At 33.5% G+C, this 18,339-nt stretch overlaps 3 protein-coding genes across 5 annotated transcripts; 2 read left to right on the top strand and 1 right to left on the bottom strand.

Moving 5' to 3' along the window:
• The first annotated feature begins 597 nt into the window (after window positions 1–597).
• Window positions 598–8,703, top strand: LOC107185974 (protein O-GlcNAcase). 3 transcript variants are annotated; one of them, XM_015573751.1, is made up of 14 exons: window positions 598–936; window positions 1,072–1,123; window positions 1,206–1,539; window positions 1,622–2,060; window positions 2,132–2,715; window positions 2,790–3,110; window positions 3,245–3,419; window positions 5,884–5,937; window positions 7,321–7,406; window positions 7,521–7,690; window positions 7,786–7,981; window positions 8,058–8,217; window positions 8,294–8,436; window positions 8,694–8,703. In XM_015573751.1, the coding sequence occupies exons 1-13, from the start codon at window positions 867–869 to the stop codon at window positions 8,428–8,430; spliced, it is 2,778 nt and encodes a 925-aa protein (XP_015429237.1). In that variant the 5' UTR covers window positions 598–866; the 3' UTR covers window positions 8,431–8,436; window positions 8,694–8,703. The 3 variants fall into 3 exon arrangements, with proteins under 3 accessions (XP_015429237.1, XP_015429238.1, XP_015429236.1); XM_015573752.1 differs by lacking the exon at window positions 8,694–8,703 and adding an exon at window positions 8,622–8,639; XM_015573750.1 differs by lacking the exon at window positions 8,694–8,703 and having other exon boundaries at window positions 8,294–8,477.
• A 1,875-nt stretch (window positions 8,704–10,578) lies between these two features.
• Window positions 10,579–14,109, bottom strand: LOC107185956 (E3 ubiquitin-protein ligase LRSAM1-like). Its single transcript, XM_015573732.1, has 11 exons — window positions 13,927–14,109; window positions 13,348–13,815; window positions 13,055–13,244; window positions 12,397–12,552; window positions 12,193–12,337; window positions 11,404–11,508; window positions 11,239–11,321; window positions 11,105–11,169; window positions 10,995–11,044; window positions 10,798–10,915; window positions 10,579–10,653 (listed from the first exon to the last, which is right to left on the bottom strand). The coding sequence occupies exons 1-11, from the start codon at window positions 14,107–14,109 to the stop codon at window positions 10,579–10,581; spliced, it is 1,638 nt and encodes a 545-aa protein (XP_015429218.1).
• Window positions 14,110–14,514: 405 nt separating this feature from the next.
• Window positions 14,515–16,834, top strand: LOC107185957 (zinc finger HIT domain-containing protein 2). The gene is made up of 6 exons (XM_015573733.1): window positions 14,515–14,564; window positions 14,841–15,138; window positions 15,219–15,479; window positions 15,557–15,760; window positions 15,802–15,980; window positions 16,747–16,834. Exons 1-6 carry the CDS (start codon window positions 14,515–14,517, stop codon window positions 16,832–16,834), a joined length of 1,080 nt encoding a protein of 359 aa, XP_015429219.1.
• Window positions 16,835–18,339: the final 1,505 nt, after the last annotated feature.

Here is an 18,339-nt window from a genome sequence, read left to right on the forward strand (position 1 = left end):
GCCAACAATCTGATAGTTATTACTAATTAGATAGTAGATAAAAACTTTTTTTTATGAAGGAAATAAAGAAAACTGTATAGCACTCTTTTTAATTCTCTTGAATGTTCATATGAATTATGTTGTTTAACGTTTATGAACAACAGTCAGGTAGACTATATGTTTCAAAGAACGCATTGTCAAACAGCAATCTAAAGCAATATATAAATAATGTTTATAATACGAACTCTTATAATCTTACATATTCCTTCAGAACAATAATAGATTTTTTGAAACGGATAATCTGAGGCACACCTTGACGAACTTTTATCAGATTGAAGTAGCGTTTCCGACACTATCTATTAAGAAGATTTTGTTTTTGGGGGCTCAATATATAACAACTTGATAGAATAAACTTAGTATTAATACTAATACCTTTAATTAAAGAATAATCGAACTTTCTTTCACATTTACTGCCGACACAACATGCACTCGCAAAAGATACCCTCATTTCAAACTTCAGATGTCGCTTCGATCTAACAAACTTTTCCGTTATTCGGTCTTCGAGCGTCGTCGACGTATCGAGACTATCGAGAGATCGTTTAGTATCGACCAGGACATCGGTGCAGTCTGTTGCAGACTTAAGGGACCGGGGTTTTTGTTCTTTCGGGATTCATATAGTTCCGAGTGAATTTTAATTTCCCTGCGAAAAACACAAGTGATGCTGTCGTGACGCTCGCTTGAAGGAATTGTGCCGCAAGGAAAACAGTATTCACATTCCTTGCTCTCTCTCCGTTGCCCCCAAGAAATAACAGTATTGTTCATTTGATAACTCGTTTGGTCGTTTTCGTAGTCCGACACTAAACAGACGTGCCCTCTTGTGATCCGCAATGGCGGAGACAAATGGGGTCGCGAATTTAGACACGAAGAATGGAAACTTCATATGCGGTGTCGTCGAAGGTATAATATTGAAATCGGCGTCAAGCCACTCGAAACATACGTATTTGGTCATCGTTTGCGACCGGCCTCGCATAGGAGGGGGAGCGATTACAATAGCTAGTAGTGTACCCATAAAAATACACTTTTTCATTGCAGGTTTCTATGGTCGGCCTTGGACCACAGAGCAAAGGAAGGATCTATTTCAGAAGCAAGTATCTTCCACTGATGTCAGACTACATTACAAGATTCAAAGTTCCCAATATTAAGTTATCATATTGAATCATTTATAGATTAAAAAAATGGGGAATGGATTCATATTTGTATGCACCAAAAGATGATTATAAACATCGTGCTTACTGGAGAGATTTGTACACAGTAGAAGAAGCTGAACATTTAACCGGTCTGATAGCAGCTGCTAGAGAATGCGGTATAAGATTTTATTATGCACTGTCACCAGGATTAGATATCACTTATTCAAGTGCAAAAGAAGTTACTGTATTGAAAAGAAAGTTGGAACAAGTCAGCCAGTTTGGTTGCACTGCATTTGCATTGTTATTTGATGATATAGAACCAGAAATGAGTGAAGCAGACAAAGAAGTATTTCAGTCCTTTGCTCATGCACAAGTGTGTATCGACTGATTAAATGATGAGTATTCAAGTCATCATTATAGATTGTTTGTTAGTAATTGTAATATTTTCTTAATAGGTTTCTGTTACAAATGATATATTTCAACACCTTGGTCAACCAAAGTTTCTTCTATGTCCAACGCAATACTGTGCTACTCGTGCAATGCCAAATGTATCGTCCTCAGAATATCTTAACACGCTTGGTAGTAAATTGGCCCAAGAAATTGATATAATGTGGACTGGTCCTAAAGTTATATCAAGACTTCTAACTGTTGAGTCTATAGAAGAAATTACGGAAGTTCTAAGAAGACCGCCAGTTATATGGGATAATCTTCACGCCAATGATTATGATCAAAAAAGAGTATTCTTAGGTCCATACTCCGGCAGATCTCCTGATCTGATTCCTAAATTGAGAGGTGTTTTAACGAATCCTAATTGTGAATACGGGGCTAATTTTGTAGCAATTCACACTTTGGCTCAGTGGAGCAGGTGTAACATTGATGGAAAGAGAGATTTGAGTGTGTATTTAATTATTTCTAATTTTGTTCTACCTTAGGCTTTCTTCACTATCTATTTTCTGCTTTTTTAGATGATTCTGTGTCAGCTGACATAAGATTAGAAACTGAAACAGAGGATGGTGTACTTCGTGAAGATATTCCTATCACAATGTCACCAAATATTTATCATCCCCGGCATGCTTTAAAAAGTGCTATAAACGATTGGTTATTAGAATTTCACAAAAAGCGGGCCGCATGGGGTGTTATCGCAAAGCCGCAGCCATGCGTTGCTCCAACAATACCTATACCAATAATTCCTTCTGTAAATACATGCATGAGTCTCACGTCGACGACAACAACGACTTCCGTTCCTGCAACATCTACATCAGTAAATAATTCCAGTCATCTTCAAGCACTAGCTGAAGTTTGCTCAACTGTAACTGTAGTCACCGACAGTTTCGTACCTCCCTCTGGTCCTGTTATGAATTCTTTAGTATCAAATACAACTGTTGTTAGCGAATCCATTATTCCAACAATTTCTACTAATGTGAACAATGTGTCAACTTCAAATGCTATGTCTTTAGAGCCTATGGATTGTAATACAACACCTAATAATTCACCTGCGCACGCAGCTAAGATTCATACGGAGGACGATCCCATGATAGAGAACACTTCTGTACGTCTGTAAATATTTGCTATTAATGATCACATATTCAAACATTTATATAATTCATCTACTTTGTTCCATAGACTTGCAGTGAAACTTCCGGCAGCATGCAAGTAGAAATTGACGGTACTTCTCCTGTAGTAAACGGAACTCAAATGATTGTTGAAAACGACAGCGAGAATCATGATACTACTGATAACACAGATCAAGAATCTCAGGATTCCATTGATGCTGACAAACGATTAACACAAGAGGATTTATCGTTACTATGTGACCTCTTTTACTTGCCATTTGAACATGGTGGTCAAGGTATTCAATTGTTACAAGAATTTAATTGGCTTAAAAGTAATGCTCACGTTGTCATGAGAAAGGCGAAAGAAGACGAGACTGTGTCTCAATCTGATGTAAGTAACGTTATCTTGTCAAATTGGTGAACGAGTTATTGTATGATTTCATTAGTGAATGTTCAATGAGTTTCTTCAACAAGTAGTTGGTAGTTTCCTCTATTACAAACGTACTCGAATAAACGAAATTTCAGATCGAAGAATGGCATACGAGAGCAGCAAAATTAAACGACATGTGCAATGGTGTAAATAGATTATTTCAGCGACTTACGTACTGTAATAATCGTGAGTTATTATATGATTTGTATTCATATGTTTGGGATATGAGAGGAGTTGTGTCCCTTTTAAACAGTTACGTGAAATGGTTGGGTAAGTTGCATTCTTATTTATACAATAATCTAAATATACTTAACAGTATCTTGCTACATTTTAATATATGTGTTTAACCCTTTCGCTACGGCGGGCCTCGCCGCGGAGTACCTCGTCTAGAACGGAGCGCCGTGCCGAAAGTGAGAACATTAAGCGCGCGCAGTCTTTAGCATTCGGGGCCAGACTTTTGTCTCAAAAACGACTTTGTGACATTACTTTTAGAAACAAAATGATTTGTGTTCATAATTTTTCCATGGAGGTATTTTTAATTCAACAATACAATTAATATTTTTATATTATACAACAATATAGGAACTATAATTATAACATAATATTGAACAGTAATTTTTTAATAATAAAATTTTAATAATAAGAACGTTGCAATAGCGCTTGCAATTGTTTACGAACAGAAATACACGAAGCGATACCATTTATCTTAACATTTGGTTCCATTTTTGGAGCGGGTGACTATAGTCACCCGTCGTGTATAGGTGGCATCTTGTGACCGGTGACTATAGTCACCCGTCGTGTGCGGGTGTCGTTTTGTGGCGGGTGACTATAGTCACCCGTAGTAGTGAAAGGGTTAAAAAGAATTAAGAAAAATATTCTAAAAAGAATAAAAAATAATCTTAGGCATGGACTATATTATATTTGCAATACCATCTTTAGTATCAATTAAATATTTCTTAATCCTTGTAAGAATCATCATTCCATAATAAAACATACAGAACTAGAAGTAGTAAAGTGTATAAAGAAAGTTCATTCAAGATGCTAGTATGCTGGTACAATAATGTGAAAACAAATATTCACGTAATTTTGTTACGTACTTACAAAAATATACAAAATGCTACTAACTTTTATTTTTTATTTCATTTTTGCATTGTCTTCAGTAGTAGAGAGTTGTATTTGTTGTGCTACAGATGAGTGCTGTTATCAATTTTTCTCAAAAATACTATAATTTATTACCTATACTTATATTTCAGAACAAAAGTGTCTCGAGTATTGGTAAGTTCGATGTTCTATTCTTTTTTTAACGCGCTCATTTTGTCCTTTTATAAGGAAGATGTTATTATCTTATGTAATAGAAGTTACTACTATGAACATTTTTTAATTATAATTTAGCAGTACCTTAAAAGTACTCAGAAGTAACTTTCTATATATAATATTTTAAAACATTACTCTACGAAGATATATTCACTTAAAATCTCATGGTGCTTTACATTATATTCATATGGCACTTCCTTTGTAAAATGACATAATTGTACAATCATTAAACACGCGAAAAACATGATCCACTAACTCCGAAGGTTACTGATGTTTTGTTAACTTAATTTCAAATGAACCGAATGTATTGTTTTTATTTGCCTTTACAAACACTATTATTAAAAAAAAAAAACAGATATATGATGTCTTCTGCAATAAAAAATATGTATGTTGCAGAAATTTTAACATGTTCTCACACTATTATTCATTATAACTTACAATACAGAAATCAATAAATTATATTAAAAAAAGGAAATTTTGAAAAGTCACTACTTAAAGGAATATAATTAATGCTATTGTTAATTCTGTTAGTATGTTTATTTTCAAAACGACCAAAAAGTAAACATACATCACTAATAGTTGGAACTCAAATATTTCATAGATCGCATATCTGTGGAATTGTATATTGCACATTTGTTTCTGCGCTTTAGAATCAAATGTACCGCGTGGCGCGCGAGAACGGACAAGCACGGTTGCCGTAAGTCAAAATTTGCTTCTTTTATTATTTTTATTACCGCATTCGTAATTTTTACAAATACGAACTATACTTGCATAATTGATAAATACATAATCTCATACTGAACTGGAACAGAAACTTGATAATTCATTCAATACCTGAATCCAATCAATAAAACTTTTTTTAAGTTCAACTATATACAAGTATTTTTACAAAGTGATTTTCTTTATCGACTGACGGCTTCCTATTTTTGATTCTGTTAATATACAAATCAAGTCACAGCACTTCTCATATTTTTCTTGTGTATTATTGAAAACACACCTAAATAGTGTAAGCCAATTCTTTGTTGTTTAAGCCAATATTACAAACAAAAAAAAAAACAGAGAATTGATGTGGCTTGTTGGCGCGAAACATACTTGGCAAGCAAATTTTCCATAGCATACACTTTCTGGGAAACTGTTTAACAGCATCAATATGGACCAGAACAAATACTGTGTTTCAAATAACCTTGTGCCAGCTATTAACATATTGATTGACTTTCTTTCACAGATAATGTCTGGCAGAAATATATTCGTTGCTTCGACATCAGTTTATTCAAAATGCCATCGTGCAATCAGAGATGCATACAACAGATAGATAAGATCGCAGCGAATAGTTTTTGCCAACAATATAAATGTATGAGGAACAGTACAGCATCATTTCACTGACTAACGTGCATTTCTGTGTTTTCTGTCTTGTTGATAGCGTTTGGCAGATTCCCGACGACGATGACAACGTTTACCCAGGGAAGCTACACATGTATGCGATTCACCAATCTGAGTAATCCAACAAATAGCGCGCGTCTCTAACAAAGCTTCAGAACACCGAAAACAATTGCAGACATTCAATTCGCGTTTGAAGCTTTGTCAAAATTATTACAATTAATGTGAGCAAGAGAATTTGCGCGTAGAAGCTGCGCTCCGATGCCTAGAAGGATCTATGTCTACACAACACAAATACCTTTTGTACCTAATATTATTTCACACAAGATGGACACACTTTATTATTCTGCAAAAATTAGAAACATTTTCAAGTATACAGAATATTTGAAAACACATTTTGATTTTGAATATTATCTTATAAATTTACAAGATTGATGTTTTTTTTTATACTTTATGATTATATTTGAAAACTTTTTGTAAAGTTGGAACAAATGATTTCACTGAAATTCGTACCATAAATTTTTTTGCATACAAATTGGGTCCATCTGCGAATTCTCAAAAATTGGCAAAGTTAAAACACAACTTTATGAACTGTTATTAGTTTTTTCTGGTTATTACAATAGTCGGACACAACCTAAAAACGTTGTGTGTTCTATGTTTTATTTAAAAACATTTTTTTTTCACAGTGTGTGAAAGAATTTATTATTCGCATTGACGAATAACATTTATCAGAACTTCATTTCTATTATTGGTTTCGTGAAGACATCTTTCATGGGTTGTGAATAACTAGTAGAACATCATCCTTTTGCCAACTTGCCAGTGCTAATTTCTTTTAGTTCCAGAAACTATATTCTTTTCAGGAGTAATAGGAGCTTTATTTCAGACGCATTTTGGCAAACTGGATTACGATTCTTCCAACCCCATTCCCAGTTCCTTTATCCTAAGAATTTATGATTGCGCGAACTCTGGTGCAACATTCTAAAAAATCAATTTTTCCTTCTGATTTTATATTAATATCAATTCGTTCAAATTTCTTATCACCACATAATTATTTAACACTAAAACATTTATGTATTTTTAACAAGATACAAGATTATATGATTTTCTCATTTCTTTTCACCGTTAAATTGTTCGGTATATGGACGATTAATAATATCAAACACACATATACAGTAAATATGACTGCTTATCAATATAAAATGATGCACCGTAGTTATTCGATCCGATGGATTTCTTTATTTCACAATATTAGTCTTTCTGTTCCTCGGATAATGTGAAGGATTTGATATAGCAAACGAAGTAAAGAAAAAATAGCGCCATCGGACGATGTGTTTTTATGCATGTTACAAATTTAAGTAAAATTATTGCTCAAAGCAGTGGAGGCCGTTTCATAAATTTAATGAACTGCATAATCGCGCGCGCGCTCATAAACCTCGTATTTCACCGTTTATTAAGATCAAATACTGTGTCCTTGGGATAGGGTTCTCCAATGGCTGGAAAGAAACTTTCATGAGCGGAGACCAAGAACCATGGGTTTTCCGTGGAGGACTTACAGCTGATCTGCAGGTGATTTAAGTTGCTGTACCCGTTTTTTTTTCTTTATATATATATACATATATATATATAAAAAAAATATTCTGTGACCACAGAAGTATTAACAATCCATTCATTCCTTTTCAGAGATTAATTCCAGTGGACAGTGGAAATGATCTATTCGTTTATAAAGCACCAGAAGTGCCCAGTAGTAAAATCTATACAATTAGGCCTTACGTAGCGAGCGACGAGGCAGCAGTTTATGCTGTGTGCAATAAAATTTGTGGCTGTACATTGTCGTCCGCAGTGGCTGATAGGTACAGAAAATATTTTTACGTGCTGTATTAAATTACAGTTGACCATACGAACCTGACATGTCAGAATTATTTATTGCTTCTTACTTTTACTATAGGTTGGTTGGCAGTTTCCTAACTTTGAGTCCAGAACTCTGTATGGTTGTCGAAGACGAAAGTGGTATAGTGGGATACGCATTGGCTACCTTAAATGTTAAGACTTTTAATCAGAAGCTGTCTGTTTCTTGGTTACCCGAGTTGCGTATGAAGTACCCATTAGAGGACAGTATAAATGATATGCCACAAAATATTCAGGTATATATAAATATATTTAATTAGCCTTTACTGATTCAATTTCTGGAACGTATTAACTACTGAAATTCCTTTTTAGGATGCCGTACGATCCTTTCATTCAATCGTCCCGGACGTGTCTGAACAATTGTGCAGACAACACCCATCGAAACTTTTGTGTACAGTATTACCGTGTCTGGCAGATCAATCGGTCCCTAAAAGACTAATCACGTGCATTCTTGCTGCTCTGAGAGCGAATGGTAAATACTTTATGATGAAATTATCGCGGATGCAAAAATTTATTTGAAGCTGGATCGGAACCTCTAATATTCGCAGGTTCCTTTGGTGTACATACCACAATGCCAAGTACAGACAAGGAGACGTACGACTTTTATAGTAAACTGGGGTTCGTAGACTTGAACCCGGCGCACGAGGAACACCCCGAAATTAAAACTATGTGTAGAAGTTTCTAACAAAGAGTGAGTACACCAGTGATATTTGTGAATAAAGTATATTTGCTCGGACCATCTTCGAAGAAAACCTCTACGGTTTAGAAGTATTCAACTTCGAAAACATTTCTGTCTATTCTATGTCATAAGGAAAAAAAATAATTCATCGAAAGAAATTAATAACCTTTTTTTTTTTTTTTCGAAAAAAAAACAAGACAGAAAGTAGAAAGGGGTACACATTACACGTTCACTGATGAAACGTACGTGTTTTCAAAATACTGTTCCAGAATATCGGCCTTCTTAATTTAGAAAATCACCTAAATGTGTTTTAACTATACATGCGTACATGTGATGTACATACAGTATAAGTTGAATGGCAGTAAATGTCTATTATTTAACGACTAGAGAACGTGGAGACAAATGTGAAACGTGCAATAGTAAGAATTAATGAAGCAAAGCGACATAAAATACTGGGGAAAAATACAAGTATGTTAATTTTATAAAAATTCGCAATTGTGTGTTACAATGCTATGGGATTTCAGAACATCCCCAATGCTTGTGTATTGATAGGAAGGTTTCTTAAGAAACATGTATATAACGTGTTGAATAATGTACGGTGGTAACATGCCAGTATGTGTGTTCAAGTGATAAACTGTCGAAGCTTTTAAACCAATTGAATGATATTTTCTTATCAGATCAAGTGTGTGGATAATTGAGAACATGATAAGACAAAACTTGGCTTCGCAGACTACTTGTTACAAGATTACGAGGAACAACGTCTAGCTTTAATGTCCAGTTCGAGTTTCTTAATGAAAGCTACCTAATCCATAGGTATTTTACTGTCCCGTAGTAAAATTTTCGCTGCGATGTGTACATAGTTGATCTTTAATACGCCTATAATGAGGCCCTTTTATGTTCAATATTATTGTTCTAATAGTATTGTTTTTAATTACCGAAATATCGTTAAAACTACCGACTTCTAATTATCCTTATGTTTGCAATATATACATACATATAAGTGTCGTGTATATATTGCCACAGAATGTGATATGTAGAATCGTCTGGAAAAGTAGTAATTATTTCATTATCATTCAAATGTAACGAAGCAGTTAATTATTTGTAATCCTAACAATATGAGTTATACATTTTATATAATCGCTTATTTTAATAATAGGCTTATTACAATCAATAGTAACTGAATCCTGAAACATATGAAATAATTAATGTTTCGGGAAAAACAACCTCAGCAAACTCTGAATCACTACCAAATTAATGACACTTAGATTGTTGCATTGCTGATTAGATACTAACAAATTAATTGTCTGTACTGTCTTGTATGTGTCAATCTATCAAATGTACAGAACCAGGAACATAGAAAGTATAACTACGGATAAATGACGAACACATGCGCGCGCGTGCACACACACAGCACACATTAAACACACATATAAATGCCTGAGGTGAAATAAAAATGGAGATTTTTAGATATTTGCCTTATAACTATTAACTATACGGTACTATTATAAATGCAGTTATGTCGTGAACTGCGGTGTAAATATTGATTCCGATCAACATGGAACTATACTAGTATTTGATGTAGTGCCATGGTGCAAAAGAAATTCGATCATCGTAAAAATTGGCTGCGTCATTCGAATCTATTTTAATTCCGATCGCCACTTTGTAAGATTTTTATACTCGCTATATTTTCACGGTGATCGAATACAAAAAAAAATAGTACTTCTGACGGGAAGACTGGAAAATGTCATTTTCTTTATATTGTCCTCCGTACTCACGGAGTCATTGAAATTACTTCACTGCTGTATTTTTCTCATACCAAATATATTAATACATTTTTACAGAAGAATTACTATAAATGATTTTAAGATACTGTTTTTGTAAAATAAGATATTTTTTAATGCGTACGTTTTCTTTTGTGATGTTTCTTAAGTATCGAAGATCCTTATGATATGCGTACAATATTTCCAGTTGTCTCGTTACGTATTTGTAAGTAATATATGTGTAGTTAATACTATGAAACAATATATCATTACTACTGATTTATTTAAATAAAAAAAGTCAAGACTGATACATTTGGCGTAATTGAAATTAAAAATAATCGAATGACTGTACTGTAAAGTGATAATGATTTTCGCTGAAATTACTGTAATTTGTTTAATTCTTGAGAGACACTATTGCAATGTCGTTGTATTTTCGCAAGTTTCGAATTTCATCTTGGAATTGTAACATCTAAAATTTTAAGAAAATGTATGAAATCAGTACGATTAATAAAATGTCCTTTTTTCTGTAATGATTGTAAAAGTTCTATTTAAGTCATACGTAGTACAGTCTGTCTAGTCATGTAATAATTCTTACTAGACAGACTGTAAGTACCTTTTCTATATCTTTCTGTAGTAAGTTTTGTTTAGTTCTTGGAGTTACTGTATCCACAATTTTTGTTTCTAGATTATTCAACGTTTCCAGCAGTTCGTCGATTTTTGCATTAATATCCCTACAATAAAGGTGTACTCAAATATAATTTCTTATAAAAATATTTCACTATTTGATAGTTATAACAGTTTTTCACTCACTCTGGTTGATTAAATTTCTGTTTATCTTTTCCTTTTGATCTTAATGTTCCCTAAAATCAATATAGGTAATTATCAATTTTTATGAATAAACCTTTAAAGACAAATCTCACCAATTTGGCTCTCTGTTTAAATATGGAAGCATAATCTTCTATATCAAATCCAAAAGGAATGTCATCTACAAAATTAACAGTTTATACAATTTCTTACTCAGTGATAAAAAAGAAAATAGAATTCAGTATAGTACCTTCATTTCTTTTGATTGCTTTTTCCATAGCTATGTTAAAACTTCTTCTATCTCGTCTCCATTCTTTTAAGACACTCTCATCCCTGAGTAACAGTTAAATTATTGTAAATTCAAATAACTGTTTTTTGCATGAAATATTAACATTAACAATATAGAAATTCGTACTTTAGTTTCTGAAGTATTGAAGCTTGCTTGATAAACAGATCTTTTACTTTGGAATACCATAGTAGGCGATGTTCCATTGAAGCATTTGCACCTTTACTTTCACATCTAAATCAATCATAAGAAATAAAAAAATAATCTTAGATTCATGATAACCATAACTTCTTTATTTATGTAACTCTATACATATGTGACTACTATCTTATAGATACGTAATTTTCCAATTATGCGCATAAAGGAAAGTACTACTTATTTATTCTTACATAATTTTCCAAACAGGATAACATCCAGTCTGCACTATTTAATCTCATTGGATATAACTTAAATCGTTTTCTATCATTGGTAATAATATCAAAAAAATGTTCAAGATTTTCAGTACTATCATATTTTCTACAATTATTCATCGATAAATAATTATTTTCTATGCTTGAAGGAACAATATATGCAAATTTGTTGACAGGTAACTTAACTCTACAGTCCCTCTTTATGGGTTTAATGTATGTTTTCAGTGTCTTTACATTTTGCCTCACATAGAGAGACCTTGGAGATGGACCCATTAATCGCAAAATTTTATTATTTATGTTATCAATTTTACTGTTGAAACAGGGATCCATTTTATTTCTACATTCACTCGCAATTCTTTTAAAACATTTTTTTTGCTTATTCATGTTCACTGATATGTTATTCTTGGTTGTACTATTTAGTTGTTGTAAGCAGGGGTCACAAAGGAATGTTGAATTCTTTCTATATGAACAGCTGTTTGTTAGACAAGCAGATTTATTAATATTGTACCTGTTACTAGGTTTGTAAAACTTGCATTTTCCTCTGACAAATGCATTTCTGTCGTGGACTTGTATCTTGGGAGATGCAATTTTCTTCTTGGATTTTCTTGGGGACTGGTAACAGAGAATGGTTGACAATTTTGGCTCAATTTTGTCTGAAACATAAAATAAAAATTGACATCTCGGTAAATTTCCAGAAAGCTAATGCACTTACTTTCCTTGAACTCTACTTGGCAATCAGGGTATGCTTTGTTCCATTCTTTTCTTAAAAATTCCAAAATTACTGGAAAGCCTGAGGCTACAATATCTTTTGATGGTATAATAATAGGGTTGTGTGCTACCTGTAGAGTTTTTAATTTTGGGAGAGTACCTGGATTAATGGAAACCAGATAAATATTTCTGTGTGAAATACTCAATGTGGATAGTAATATGTTAAAGTACAAAGTAATGTATCCATAACACATTCGGGACCGACATATTATTACAAGAATATTCCCAAAAACCGGCAATATTTAAGCACCATCTGTATGTGACTCACATGCTGAGTATCAGCTAAACAGATGGGCTATTGCAGGACTCATATGCTGGGTCATCAGTCTCGAACGTGTCAAGGTATATACTCTGTCCTAGCAATAATTGCAATTCTAATCTCCCTAATCTTCTTCCCTTAAGCAAACTGAATATACACAATCACATTAACTTGTGGACTAAAAAGTATTTACGCCGTTTACTGCTTAGTGTGTACATATGTATAGGGTGATCTTCCCGCTGCGTAAGATCAAACTTCGCGGTTGTTTAGAGCGGCACGATCTTTGCGATCGGTTTGCGCAGCAAGATGATCACCCTGTATATGATACATGTATATAGCTTACAGAGTACCAGTGGCAGTTCCTCTATTTTATTTGCCTGAAGAAGAAGCGTTTCTATACATGGATGCGATTCAATGCTGTTTGGCAATGATGAAATTTGATTATTCCTGATATCTATCCACTCTAGATGTCTCAAAAACGTGAAAACTTCATCTGGAAGTTCCATTAAACTATTGCCAGCCATGTACAGCATCTACTAGCAACAAGAAAAATATTTATAATGATGATTAACTAAATTGTATCATATGAATTGTAGACCAATTTAATAAAATTATGTACTTGAAAAGGAAAGATACCCTTAACTGTGAGAACTTGTTTAATATTTCATTAGGAAATTGTTTAAGTTCGCTATTTGAGAAATCTGCGAACGTTTCGTTGCAGATACTTTTTTTTTTCGATACTGGTGGCAAAGGTGTACTGGTTTTCGAAGATTTTTGCGATTTTCTCAGTGTCATGCCAGAGACATCAGAAATGTTATCTGGAAAAGTATCCTCGGTGGAAGTTAAACTCAAATCACTTCCGTTTGCGTCTTTCGGATAATTCTCTGTTGTAACAAAGACTGGAATGATATTTGGAGATTCTTCACGTTCCGTCGGAGACTCTGTATGTTTTGTGTTACACACAGCATTTTCTCTAACGTCAATTTCAAAGATATCCGAGTTTTCATTGGAATCATAAGCATCTTCTATATTATCAAAAGCTCGTGATAGTCTTCGATACGTTTCGTCTGGAATACTCAGTTTCCGGTTATCATCATTACTCTTCTACAAAGATATCTTCACTGTAATAACTTCTGATTTTTTAAAAATAAAATTTGTACACATTCACAAATAAAAGAACAAAAACTTTGTCTTTTTTTTAATGCATTGGAATACCTGGCAGCCATCCTCAGATGCACTTGCCTCGTTGGAGGTAACAGATGTATGCTCTACAACCTGTTTCTCATCTTCATTTTTGGTATTTTCAACAGATTCGTGAATTGATAAGAATCTTTTGCCGGTCGATTCTGAATTAAGTCCGTAATACCGTGTTAACAAATTCCTTGCTAGATCAGACATTTTGCAGGACCATCCGTGGATTCGATATTTACTCAAATAATGTATTTATTTCTGGACACTAAGAAGCAATAGATTTGACAGTTGTCGGTTAGGTCGATAATAGTTCTTGTTTATCCATTGTCTAGGTTACGTACTTATAAGGTATTTAATGAATTCTTCAACAATATCGAACAACAGAGAATCTGCCGAAGATTGAGTAATAATTAAATATGTACATAATACATATTTCGTTATTTACGCAACATTTTTAACGGAGTCTTCACAACGCAAAAATACTTGCCATTATTAGGATGATATAATATATCTTCCAGAGAAAGCGGCAAACATTATTCGAACACGTTACAACTGCATTTACTGCAAATAAATCGAATTGCTTATAATTTAAAATAAGACTTAAGTAAACTCATGGATAATCCAGGATCAAGTACAACAAATACAAATAACCTCTGCAAACTGTAAGGATTATAACGATAACCTTAAAATGTATTTTTACTAACAAGTTTTAGTTTTAAAAATGTGTGAAAATTACTTTTAAAGTGATTAAAGGAAATATTAAGTCGGTGCAAAAGCCTTAATTTGTTTACACTAAAAGGAAACATAATGTCATACAAAATAGATTTTTTAATCAGTTATATGATCCTAAGTCATTTTACATATAAATTTATAAAAACTTTTGTAATAACCCAATACAGTAACTAGTATTTCCTTTCTAATCATATTTTCAATTACAGTTGCAATGAAAAACCTCGGGCATATACTTGTCCTAGGTGTGGTACAGGATATTGTAATGTTGATTGTTATAAATCTGAAGCCCATTTAGAATGCTCAGAAAGTTTCTACAAACAGTGCATACTAGATGAATTGAAATCTCAGGAAGGAGATCCAGTATCCAAGAATAAAATGCTTGAAATTCTAAAGAGAGTACATGAGACAGATTTAAATAACGTTGATTTAGAAAACTATGGTATTAGTGATGAAGAAGAGGATGGAGAACTAGAAGAACAATTGGATTCAGATGACGAAGAAGATGTAAATGAAGCTTATATTTCTAAGAGTATTTTTTTCATTTCTATTTAATATAACATCTTGATTTTTTAAATTGACTGTAGATTCCAGACTTAGATAAACGAATGCAAGATGTGAATCTGGATGATGCAGATGATGTATGGTCAGCATTAACAGATGCTGAAAGACAAGAATTTGAAGCTTTAATAAAGAATGGTCAAATAGAAACATTGTTACCTCAGTGGGTTCCATGGTGGACTTATCATACTAAGAAAAAACTTGTGCAAGATATGGATGAAAAAGACAGTAGGCAAGAAAAGGAATACCCTTCTTTAATTGATGTTCCTATATTCAATGAATTGCAGGTAATAGATTAATTGAAATTACAGTGTTCCTTAATGTTAATAATTAATTGTACTAAGTATTGTTTCATTACTCACAGAAAGCTTCTTCAAACGTTCATTTTAATTTGGTAAATGTAATCTATGCATATGCATATATGGCAAATTATTACAATGGTGACTACTTAAACTGTTCGGTGGAAGCTACAGTTGTCTTTATTGATCTCTGTGATAACATGAAATTGAATAAAGTATATAGTGGCACAGAATCAGCAATAACTTCTGTTGTTCAGAACATTATCAGTGTATGTATTACTATAGTTTGTATTGTTACTGTCTGTAATAGTTCATATATATATATAAGTTCAAGGAAGCAGCAAATTCAATAATACAAGGTCCAGAAGAAAGTAATAAATACTTTTATGTTGCAGTTGCACTTTCTGAATTGTACAGATTAATAACAATAGCAAAAGAAGAACTATCTAAGCACAAAAATAAAGCTGGGAATAAAGAATTTTCGAAAAAGTTTGTACAAAGATACAATATGAATAATATAAATGTAACAAAAAAATCTCTTCTATTGTATTGTAAAAAATTAGAATATTACTTATCATGGATTAAAAGTCGTCATGTACATACGAAAATGTAAATAGATACAAATAAAGTTTTTTAGTGCTTTTTTAATATCGAGTTTCCAATTTTAATTACACTCAGTTTAGTCCAAGTACCCTGGAATACAAAAGTTTTAATATTTTATTTGTCCAAGAATTCGCGGCGGTAAAGCGATTTATGTAAGATTGAAAGGTACTAATATCACAGACGAGATAGAAAATAGGCTTATCATCTTATGGGACTTTGTGTCTCATGTTCTAAAATACCGATCGTGCAAACAGTCAGAGATTTTTTGCTGCCCTCTACGTTATGAGAACGGTGAATTTGTGAATTACAGTAGAAGCCCAATAATTGAGTGTCCGTCAATTGATCACTAGGAACGCCCCTCGCTCCAACGTATCCCTCGACAAGTTGAAAATTTGAACAGAAATATAGCCACATTCCTTAAAATTTTCTCTACAAAATACGAATCTTCGAGCATGGTTTTTCTTATCAGTCATGCCTCGTCTGTGGTGGTGCGAACAGATTATATGTATACAAAACAAGAAATTCTTGCCACTTGCAGCTAGCCAGTAAAGAAACTAACAACAAGAATCAATTAATCAAAATGAGCAAAAGCTCGCAGCCAATTGGCTCATATTATTTGCTATATAATTCGTCAATTTATAGGTGATTATAGTTGCCAATTACCATATATACCAAATAACAATGATTGCCCAGGTCTCACCACGTGGAGGTTGATGCGAATGGAGACCCAAGGAGGATAAATGGAATCACATGCGTTCCACATCTATCCCCCTTTTACAGTAATTTTTGAACATTCACAAAATTAGCACTCAACAACTTAAACTAAACACAACGCAGAAACTAAAACTAACATGGACGTAGCCAGGAGGGGCACTTGCCCCGCCCCCCTGGACGGAAAAAAATTGCATTGTTTCCCCCTGACTGATAACCTGGCTATGCTCATGGAAACTAATGTTCAAATAACGCAGATATTTTTTAAACCTGTTCGGCTTTATGATAATCCTTGGTTGATGAGAAACCTTCATATACTGATCTTTGTTTTATGTTTTATGTCACTTTGACGCAAAAATCTATCCGTCGCGAAACGCCTTCTTGTACATGCCTGTCACGTCTCATACATCAGTCAAAATACACTACTCAATTTTTATTTCTGTCGTCGAGTAACGTGGTAGTACGCATTTCTGATATCATTTAGTACAAATTGTTAATGTACAATTGTAGATACAGTATTAAAAATATTAATGAAGACAAATATTAATCTTAAAGTACTTCACAGTAAACTGGTATATTATATACTGTATTCAAATAGTAAATAAATTTACGTTATATTAATTTCGTTATTTATCTACAAATGATGGTATAACTGTTGAAAATAATAATTAAGACACTAATGGGTGAAATAAAATTTTATTAAATACTAACTATCATAAAAATTAACTCTAATACCAAAGGTGTCCGAATGCCGCCCACGAGCTACAAGCAATTACAAGCTTCCCCTCGTAGGTTTCCCCGACTACCGACCTCAGATTGACTCGAGCGAGTCAATCCAAGTCCCATAGTGAGGGTACCTCCGGAGGGGAAGAATGCTGCGCATAAGTAGTAGATGGACAACTCTGGGCCTACCGTTTTTAATGGACAGAATACAAATACTCAATCCTTCTGAGTACATACGTCTACCATACAAATATTTTCATACACAACACATGCTGGTGAAACACTGTAGTACCTTCCCTGCATTTAACGCGCACACTCCATTAAAGTGGTCGTGAGTACACACCAGTACGTCTCGATACTCTACCCGTGTACGCAACCGTATGCGTTCTTTGCCATTGGCAACGAAAACACCGGCCACGATAACTGGAAATCGCAATGCACTTTTCAATGGTCATACATGCACAACGTGTTAAATTATTCCATAACACGCGGTTTTTCACTAGGGCGTGCATATCGATGCACAGGTGACATAACTTAATGCGTCTTCTTTTTATGCACCAATACAGTAAAACCTGTTTTTATGCGGTAGATAGGGACCGCATAAAAGAAACCGCACAAAAAAATATTCGGAAATTTCATAAATACTACATATAATAAACAACTTTGTACGACATACTACAGAAATTTTTTTTTATGCGGCGGAGAGGGACCGCATAAAAAAAGTCGCACTTAGAAAATACGTCAATTATTTACGAAATACATGAGAAAGTGCTTCCAAACAAAATAAATAATTAAATTACACATTATAAAA

Source organism: Dufourea novaeangliae, unplaced genomic scaffold (assembly GCF_001272555.1).
Source record: "Dufourea novaeangliae isolate 0120121106 unplaced genomic scaffold, ASM127255v1 scaffold54, whole genome shotgun sequence".
Taxonomy (NCBI): domain Eukaryota; kingdom Metazoa; phylum Arthropoda; class Insecta; order Hymenoptera; family Halictidae; genus Dufourea; species Dufourea novaeangliae.